Raw genomic sequence first — 10,158 nt, 5'->3', positions numbered from 1 at the left:
TTTTTTTTTTTTTTGAGACGGAGTCTCGCTCTGTCGCCCAGGCTGGATCTCAGCTCACTGCAAACTCCACCTCCCGGGTTTACACCATTCTCCTGCCTCAGCCTCCTGAGTAGCTGGGACTACAGGCGTCCACCACCTCACCCGGCTAGTTTTTTTTTGTAGTTTTTAGTAGAGACGGGGTTTCACCGTGTTAGCCATGATGGTCTCGATCACCTGACCTCATGATCCGCCCGTCTTGGCCTCCCAAAGTGCTGGGATTACAGGCTTGAGCCACCGCGCCCGGCCTATTGTATCATTCTTATGCCTTTGCATCCTCATAGCTTAACTCCCACTTATGAGTGAGAACATACGATGTTTGATTTTCCATTCCTGAGTTACTTCACTTAGAACAATAGTCTTACCAGGCATGGTGGCTCACTCCTGTAATCCCAGCACTTTGGGAGGCTGAGGTGGGCAGATCACAAGGTCGGGAGATCAAGACCATCCTGGCTAACACAGTGAAACCCTGTCTCTACCAAAAATACAAAAAATTAGCTGGGCGAGGTGGCGGGCACCTGTAGTCCCAGCTACTCAGGAGGCTGAGGTAGGAGAATGGCGTGAACCCGGGAGGCAGAGCTTGCAGTGAGCCGAGTTCACACCACTGCACTCCAGCCTGGGTGACAGAAGGAGACTCCATCTCAAAAAAAAAAAAAGAATAATAGTCTCAAATTCCATCCAGGTTACTGCAAATGCCATTAATTAATTCCTTTTTATGGATAAATAGTATTTCATCATATATATATAAAATCAATGAGTGGATAAAGAAAATGTGATATATATCACATTTATCACATATATCATATATATATATATCACATTTTCTTTATCTACTCATTGATTTTCATGTAGTTCTAATCGTAGAATTCATACATTTTTTTCTATCTTGCATTTTTCCCATAACATCACAAACATTTTCTAGGTTGCTATATTGTCTTCATAGTTACTTAAATAATATTCCATCAAGTAGTACAATCATTTATTTCACCAGTCCCCTAACTTTAGACATTTTGGTTGTTTTTGAAACTCAATAATGTAAATAACACTGTGATAACAATGTTTATGTAAATGCGTATTTTGGATTATCTCCTTAGGATGGATTCCCAGGAGTTACATTAGTAGGTCAAAGAGTATGAGCATATTTTCATGGCTCTTGTTTTATTGCCTTTGAATTTCTGCTGGCCTCAAGATTGCTGGTTTGCTCTCTTATGATCACCAGAGTTATTCCCTCTGTCCGAATTCTTTACCTTCCCAAACTGGGAAGGCCATGACTCAATGTAATATATATAGTAAAGGCCATTATAACCTTCCCCAGAATTTTCCAAGCCAGTGGTCTCTAGAGTGGCCTTTGGCTATTAAAATCTGAATTCAGAGGGCTCACGAGACTCAGTGTTGTTGTAGAATTTAAGCTGCTTAATTTGCCATATTGTTTGGACACCACTTAATACTTTATTACAAATGACTTGTCCACGCCTCTCACCTACAAACTTTGTCCTCCTACTAACATGCCTCCTGCTCGTCAAATGAGGCTGCAGTTGAGTCTTTAAGATTCAGTCGGAAGGTGGCCCTTCTTCTGGTGTGGGCGCATGCTCTTCATGCTGAAGCTCAGCTGAAAAGCCACCTGCTGGGTTTTCTGTCTCTTTCCCTCCCACTGCACACACCCCAGGGTATTGGCGCCACTTCAAAGGGAGCCTGTGGGTGAAGAAAGCACAGGTAACTGCAGAGGGCTGATAAGGGGGCCGTAAATTTAAAAAGTAAGATTTCTGGCACTATCAACTATCGCTTGTTTTCAAATATGCATATGGAGTGGATATTCCAGTTTTCATGTCTGCGTTGTTGTTGTTGTTGTTGTTGTTGTTTTAAAAAAAGACCTTTCAAAGAAGTGTGCAGTTTTGTACACGCTGACATGGTGTGTTTAGTGTTAAACTGTCAGGGCTGACTGGTCACTTGGAAGGGGCAAGGGCTGAGGTGCATGCAAGTGTGGGCTGGTTACTCATGGGCACTGCAGACCTTTGTGCCTCAGAGAGAGTTCTGTTTGCTGGAGCCCTTATTCTGGCCAGCAGTGTCACAAATGCACACTGTAAGACATAGACAGTCTTGGAAAGAAAGGGAAACTGGCTTTAAAAATTCCTACTCCTTCCAGCAAAGCAACCCATCTTTGGCTATGAAGAATAACACAGCCAGGTGTGGTGGCTCATGCCTGTAATCCCAGCACTTTGAGAGGTCAAGGTGGGCAGATCACTTGAGCCTAGGAGTTCAAGATCAGCCTGGGAAACATGGTGAAACCCCATCTCTACCAAAAAAAAAAAAAAAAAAAAATAGCCGGGTTTGGTGGTACGTGCCTATAGTCCCAGGTACTCAGGAGGCTGAGGTGGGAGGATCACCTGAGCCTGGAAGGTGGATGTTGCAGTGAGCCAAGATCATGCCACTGCACTGCAGCCTGAGCAACAGAGTGACACCCTGTATCAAAAAAAAAAGAGTAACACATTATTAGAAATGAGCATTCTTAGGCCGGGCACGGTGGCTCACGCCTGTAATCCCAGCACTTTGGGAGGCCGAGGTGGGCAGATCACAAAGTCAGGAGATCGAGACCATCCTGGCTAACACAGTGAAACCCCGTCTTTACTAAAAATACAAAAAATTAGCTGAGCCCGGTGACGGCGCCTGTAGTCCCAGCTATTCACGAGGCTGAGGCAGGAGAATGGCGTGAACCCGGGAGGCGGAGCTTGCAGTGAGCTGAGCTCGCTCCACTGCACTCCAGCCTGGGCGACAGAGCAAGACTCCATCTCAAAAAAAAAAAAAAAAAAGAGAATTCTGAAATAGTCTTCTATATGATGCTTTTGACAATTCAGCATGAAAATAAAGGATGTAAGAAATGAATGCATACGTTAGGCCTCTTGTTGACCTGTGGACCAAATTGTTTCTCCCTGCAGAGATCAGCAAGGACAACTCCTGCAAAGAAAACTGTACTTGTTCCTCCTGCTTGCTCCGGGCCCCCACCATCAGTGACTTGCTCAATGATCAGGACTTACTAGATGTGATCAGGATAAAGCTGGATCCGTGTCACCCAACGGTGAAAAACTGGAGGAATTTTGCAAGCAAATGGGGGATGTCCTATGATGAATTGTGCTTCCTGGAGCAGAGGCCACAGAGCCCCACCTTGGAGTTCCTGCTGCGGAACAGTCAGAGGACAGTGGGCCAGCTGATGGAGCTCTGCAGGCTCTACCACAGGGCCGACGTGGAGAAGGTTCTGCACAGGTGGGTGGACGAGGAGTGGCCCAAGCGGGAGCGTGGAGACCCCTCCAGGCGCTTCTAGAGCTCTTCTTCTTCCTTCGTTGGCCTCTCCGGACGTTGAAACAACCACAGGTCAAGAAGGAATGTGAATCTGTTCTTTTGTAGGAATTTAGTGTAAGGACGTGGAACGGTGGACACTGGTTTTCCCCAAAGCTGGCAGTTTTGTGGAGGGGTAGCTTGTTTCGGTGGTGGATCTCTGTTTGTTTAGTTTTGCACATCTGTTTTAATTTAATATTCAAATCTGGAATTAGGAAGGCATATTTTCTAGTATCCGCTAAGAGCCAAAGTCCTACAGTCGGAATGGATTCATGCCATGATGAAAATAAAATGATCCTCTCCCTGAAATACGGCGAAAGATTTAAATAGGTCCTGAGACTGCTGTTAGGCCCAGACATACCCACAGCACTATATGTAACATCTCTTCCTGATCAGTGCCATTCCCACGGTTTCAAAGAAAGCAGCAATGAGGAATGCTCACCTCAGTGTCTGCAGCACCCTCCACGTCTCTCCTAGGCGATGAGACCCAGTGGCTAGAAATTCACCACGTCTGTTCTCAAGATCCGTGCCAGGGAGATCTTTGACTCTCGTGGGAATCCCACTATTGAGGTTGATCTCTTGACCTCAAAAAGTCTCTTCAGAGCTGCTGTGCCCAGTGGTGCTTCAGCTGGTATCTGTGAGGTCCTAGAGCTCCAGGACAATGATAAGACTTACCATATGGGGAAGGGTGTCTCAAAGGCTGTTGAGTACATGAATAAAACTATTGCACCTGCCCTGGTTAGCAAGAAACTGAACGTCACAGAACAAGAGAAGATTGACAAACTGATGATCGAGATGGATGGAACAGAAAATAAATCTCAATTTGTGGGAACGCTATTCTGGGGTTTCCCTTGCCGCCTGCAAAGCTGGCGCTGTTGTGAAGGGGGTCCCCCTGTACCACCACATCGCCGACTTGCCTGGCAACCCCAAAGTCATCTTGCCAGTCCCGGTGTTCAGTGTCATCAATGGCGGTTCTCATGCTGGCAACAAGCTGGCCATGCAGGAGTTCATGATCCTCCCAGTCGGTGCGGCAAACTTCAGGAAGCCATGCGCATTGGAGCAGAGGTTTACCACAGCCTGAAGAATGTCATCAAGGAGAAATAAGGGAAAGATGCCACCAGCGTGGGGGATGGAGGCGCATTTGCTGCCAACATCCTGGAGAATAAAGAAGGCCTGGAGCTGCTGAAGACTGCGATTGGGAAAGCTGGCTACACTGATAAGGTGATCATCGGCATGGACGCAGCGGCCTCTGACTTCTTCAGGTCTAGGAAGTGTGACCTGGAATTCAGGTCTCCCGACGACCCCACGGGGTACATCTCACCTGACCATCTGGCTGACCTGTCCAAGTCCTTCATCAAAAACTACCCAGTGGTGTCTGTCAAAGATCCCTTTGACCAGGATGACTGGGGAGCTTGGCAGAAGTTCACGGCCAGTGCAGGAATCCAGGTAGTGAGGGATGGTCTCACGGTGACCAGCCCAAAGAGGACAGCCGAGGCCGTGAATGAGAAGGCGAGCAGCTGCCTCCTCCTCAGAGTGAACCAGATTTGCTCCATGACTGAGTCCCTTCGGGCGTGCAAGCTGGCCCAGGCCAGTGGTTGGGGTGTCATGGTGTCTCATCGTTCTGGGGAGACTGAAAATACCTTCACTGCTGACCTGGTGGTGGGGCTGTCACTGGGCAGCTCAAGACTGGTGCCCCTTGCTGATCTGAGCGCTTGGCCAAGTACAACCAGCTCCTCAGAACTGAAGAGGAGCTTGGCAGCAAGGCTAAATTTGCTGGCAGGAACTTCAGAAACCCCCCAGCCAACTAAGCTGTGGGCAGGCAACCCTTCAGTCACCTGGTGGCTAATTAGACCCCTCCCCTCGTGTCAGCTCGGGCAGCTGAAGGCCCCTGACCAACATTTGTAGGGGCCGCTGCTAGTTAGCTCCCCTCGCCCACCACCGTGGAGTTTGCACCGCTTCTTTAGAACTTCTACAGAAGCAGGTTGCAGTGAGCCGAGATGATGCCACCGCACTCCAGTCTGGTGACAGAGTGAGACTCCATCTCAAAAAAAAAAAAAAAAAGAATTTCTACAGAAGCCAAGATCCCTGGAGCCCTGTTGGCAGCTCTAACTTTGCGGTCATGTAATTGGCCCAAATCATTGTTTTTCTCGCCTCACTTTCCACCAAGTGTCTGGAGCCACATGACCCTCCGGTGTCATCTCCAGGGTGGCCACAGGCAAGATCTCCAGTGATTTTGTGCTCAAAATAAAAAGCCTCAGTGACCCATGAGAAAAAAGGAAAAAAAAAAAACCAGCAATGAGAAGTGACCCTGTCTTGTTGGTTTATTACTTTTTTTGTTATAAAGTACTTTGGTGAATTAACAGGATGCTGTTACTCTTGAGAACACCTGCCGCATCTTTTTTATGCAAATATGTTTACAATCGGTGGACTATCAGTAATGTCGTTTGCTCAAATATTTTTTATTTTTTATTTTATTTTATTTTTTTTGAGACGGAGTCTTGCTGTGTCTCCTGGGCTGGAGTGCAGTGGCTGGATCTCAGCTGACCGCAAACTCCGCCTCCCGGGTTTTACGCCATTCTCCTGCCTCAGTCTCCCGAGTAGCTGGGACTACAGGCGCCCGCCACCACACCCGGCTAGTTTTTTGTATTTTTTAGTAGAGACGGGGTTTCACCGTGTTAGCCAGGATGGTCTCGATCTCCTGACCTCGTGATCCGCCCGTCTCGGCCTCCCAAAGTGCTGGGATTACAGGCTTGAGCCACCGCGCCCGGCCTCAAATATTTTTTAAAGACCTGCAGAAACTGATGGTTATTGGGAAAACAGTCAGGAAGCAGTGAGGTAATCAAGGCCATGGGAATAGTGTTTGACAAAGAGAGTACTCCAAATCCCCTTTGGTTACTCAGGACTTTAAAAAAGAGTACTCCATCACACCTGTAATCCCAGCACTTTGGGAGGCCGAGACGGGCGGATCATGAGGTCAGGAGATCGAGACCATCCTGGCTAACACGGTGAAACCCCGTCTCTACTGAAAATACAAAAAACTAGCCGGGCGTCATGGCATGCGCCTATAGTCCCAGCTACTTGGGAGGCTAAGGCTTGAACCCGGGAGGCGGAGCTTGCAGTGAGCCAAGATCACACCACTGCACTCCAGCCTGGGCGACAGAGCAAGTCTCTGTCTCAAAAAAAAAAAAAAAAAAAAAAAAAGGACTCCAAATCCCCTTTGGTTACCTGGGACTTTAAAAAATGTAATGTGATAGTTAGGCTGGGCGTGGTTGCTCATGCCTATAATCCCAGCACTTTCAGAGGCTGAGGTGGGTGGATCACCTGAGGTCAGGAGTTTGAGACCAGCCTAGCCAACATGGCGAAACCCCGTCTCTACTAAAAATACAAAAATTAGCCAGGCGTCATGGCAGGCGCCTGTAATCCCAGCTCCTTGGGAAATCGAGGCATTAGAATTGCTTGAACCCAGGAGGTGGAGGTTGCAGTGAGCCGAAATCACGCCACTGCACTCCAGTCTAGGCAACAGAGCGAGACTCCATCTCAAAAAAAAAAAAAAAACTAATAATAATAATTTAATGTTAATATTTACTTTTTCATCCTTTGTGTAAGGCTGAGTGCTTCACCCCTAAAATAAAGCTCAGTTAAGAAATAAATGAAAATCCAGTAACCTATTGGTGAAATGTAACCACCTCCAGCTTCTACTAGCCCGGCTTAAGACAGTACCTCATCACACTACACAGCGGTTTAGCCAAGAGGAGGGAGTCTTTACGTGCACGCTGGGAGGGAAGGGATTCCTTCAAATCCAAACTTTAAAGGATTTTAAACAAACGCAACATTTGGTTCAAATTTGTTATTGGAAAGATCAGATTTTCTAGGTAATTTGGGGGAGAAAATATAACAGGCAAAGCCTTGCTTTGACTGACAATTCCATGAAAGTGCTATTTGGTTTTGGTTATGGGCTTAGAAAATTGAGACACTTAGTTCAATTTGGAAGGATTCTGTATAAGTCCCTGATTAAAATAAGCAAAAATGACGAATAACACTGATTCAGTACAACCGAAAGATTAGGATTAACTCAAAAGAAAGTTATTTTCTAAACCACCATGTTTTTTTCCACTGACAATTAAAGTGGTTTTCATTAGGTTGCTAGCACATGAAGTCAGCCTCCCCATCAATTGTAAACTCTAAACCAGCAAAATCTATTATAGAGACAGACTTATCACTTCTGATTTAGTGCTCGTCATATCCAGCTCATCTTCTCTTGTCAGATTTATGAGATAAATGTCAGATTTATCACCAGATATATTGAAAGTAACAGCCAGTAACAAAATGTTGAGATTTAAAAAAATAGATTCTTTGGCAAATTGGTGTTCAGTGAGGCAATTATGAAACATTTTTGTCAGCCAGGTTCCAGGCACTGTACAGAAGCCGTTAGGAGTTCTTGCCATCTACAAATTGGATTTGATGTATCACATTCTCATTAAACTACATGTGACACATTCTCATTTATTAGCCCAGAATTTACTGTGGGGAAATGGAAGAGGACATTCCTTTTTTACCTTTTGGAGAAGTGGGATTTAAAAGGCTGTGGTTGTTTAGTGTGGGTGGTAGCAGACCCCAGCTGTCTGATGCTCTGCACTTCTTCTATCCGGCCACCCCCGGGGATGCAAAGAATGGATCTCAGGGTGACAATCTTCTTGCACACGACTGCCTGGCCAAGTGCCTCCAGAAAGCCCCTTCCTTCCCCCATCTCCACCCAGGCCCACTTGTCACCTGAGCCTAACACCAGCCTGCAGTCTGTGGCCACCATACAGGCAGTGGGAGAGGGAAAGGGGAGGAGCGTGGGAGGGAAAACCCCTTTCTATACCTCTCCTCACCTGTTCTGTCCTCCTCCCGCCTCTGGGCCTCCACCCCCCGCAAACAGACAGAAAAGATGGAAGAACAGGTGGGACCTGCACCCCCCCACCCAAGCCTTCATCCTGGTGGAGGGGGGATGGGAAGGTTTCTCTCAAGAGACTCCTCCACCTCAGACTGCAAAAAGGGCAGAAGCCTGGCAAGAAGAAAGGGCACCCTGGGGAAGAAGGGCATTGAAATAACACCTGCGGCCCGGCACGGTGGCTCATGCCTGTAATTCCAGCACTTTGGGAGGCCGAGGCAGGTGGATCACGAGGTCAGGAGTTCAAGACCAGCCTGGCCAAGACGGTGAAACCCCGTCTCTACTAAAAATACAAAAATTAGCTGGGTGTGGTAGCAGGTGCCTGTAATCCCAGTTACTCCGAAGGCTGAGACAGGCAACTGCTTGAACCGGGGAGGTGGAGGTTGCAGTGAGCTGAGATTGTGCCACTGCACTACAGCCTGCGCGACAGAGTGAGACTCCGTCTCAAAAAACAAAAACAGAAATAGCACCTACCCCCACCCACTGCCCGCTCTCCTTCCCGCCCCCATCCTTTCCTAGTCTTCACTCAAGTCCTCCGCTCAGAGGAAGCCCTGCTCTACTGAAAGCCACAGGGCCACTCTCGGTGGCCTGGACAGCAGCCCAAGAAGTGGGCTTCTAACTCCCTCCGAAGGGCCACAGCAGCGAACATAAAGAAAAATAGTAAAATGACCTTAAATTCTAAATTTAAAATTTGGAAAATTTAGTGAGCACAGCTTCTAGGGGGCATGTTTCCAAAATTCCAACCACGAAAGTGCAGTCTTAAAACCGACTGTAAACTGAATGTACCATCTTATCTGAAACACAGCTATTGTTCACAAGTGTCAGTGGAACTTTCCTTCCTTGAGACGGATCAGAAATGTCAAGCAAGATGACATTTGCTGATTTGCAGGGTTCAGGCAGATAAGATACAGGCAGAGTTGAGTGTGTGCCTTTATCCTTACATTCAGTAATAACAGGAATAACAAGAAAAACACAGGATCACAGGGTAACCTCCCACTTGTCTCATTTGGTATCATTATTTCCAGAGTCCTGATTGCTAGTCATGTCTAACACTGGATTTATCATCATCTCGTTGCTAGCGTGGCTAGGAAAGCTTTGAACATCCTTATAGTTCTGTTTTAATTCCTTTTAAAATTGCATGGGGAAGTTCGAAGGTGGAGGAATTTTCTTTCTTTTCTTTTTCTTTTTTGTAGAAGGCGAGTTGGCTGGGGACGGTGGCTCACGCCTGTGATCCCAGCACTTTGGGAGGCCAAGGCAGATGGATCGCCTGAGGTCAGGAGTTCAAGACAAGCCTGGCCAACCTAGTGAAACCCCATCTCTACTAAAAATACAAAATTACCTATAGTCCCAGCTAGTGGGAAGGCTGAGACAGGAGAATCACTTGAATCCGGGAGGCAGCACTGAGCCGAGATGGCGCCACTGCACTCTGGACGAGATCTGCCACTGGGCGAGACAGAGCGGAACTCCATCTCAGAAAAACAAGAGAGTTGATATAAATTTGCTGTTATAATTTGACTGTACTGTTTCTTGCACATGTTGTCATCTGTAATGACTGGAGTTTATGAAAATTTTTGATGAGTAGGAGCATGCCATTAACAGAGAGAAATTTAATCAAAAGATTTTTAAAGTTCCTTCGGAGTCCAGACTTTGACTAAATGTAGTATGATTTATATCAATGTTGCCTACAAAAATATCAAACAGTAATTCCCAACTGAAATACAAGTATCAATCAATTGCATAACAATGCAAAAATCATTTTATTTAAAGTTAATTTATGGCAAATAAGTACTGTAATAGCATAAGCATGATGATACTTTACAAAGGAGAGAGTGGAAAGGTAGGACATTATAACTAATTGA

The 10,158-nt window shown here is 46.5% G+C and overlaps 1 protein-coding gene and 1 pseudogene across 3 annotated transcripts in view; both read left to right on the top strand.

The window, feature by feature from the left end:
* Positions 1–5,637, top strand: part of EDARADD (EDAR associated death domain) — an 88,722-nt gene extending 83,085 nt beyond the window's left edge. For both annotated transcript variants that reach the window (XM_023216201.2, XM_023216202.2), the window contains exon 6: positions 2,970–5,637. In XM_023216201.2, coding sequence (XP_023071969.1) covers positions 2,970–3,352 — 383 coding nt within the window. In that variant the 3' untranslated portion in view covers positions 3,353–5,637. The remainder of the gene's footprint in view (positions 1–2,969) is intronic.
* On the top strand, positions 3,883–5,641 carry LOC111545237 (annotated as a pseudogene). Its single transcript, XR_003309618.2, has one exon. The product of XR_003309618.2 is annotated as an alpha-enolase pseudogene (transcript).
* The last annotated feature ends 4,517 nt before the right edge of the window (positions 5,642–10,158 follow it).

Source organism: Piliocolobus tephrosceles, chromosome 1 (assembly GCF_002776525.5).
Source record: "Piliocolobus tephrosceles isolate RC106 chromosome 1, ASM277652v3, whole genome shotgun sequence".
Classification (NCBI taxonomy): Eukaryota; Metazoa; Chordata; class Mammalia; order Primates; family Cercopithecidae; genus Piliocolobus; species Piliocolobus tephrosceles.
The sequence above is the reverse complement of the archived record's forward strand: the minus strand, read 5'-3'. Positions and strand labels throughout refer to the sequence as shown.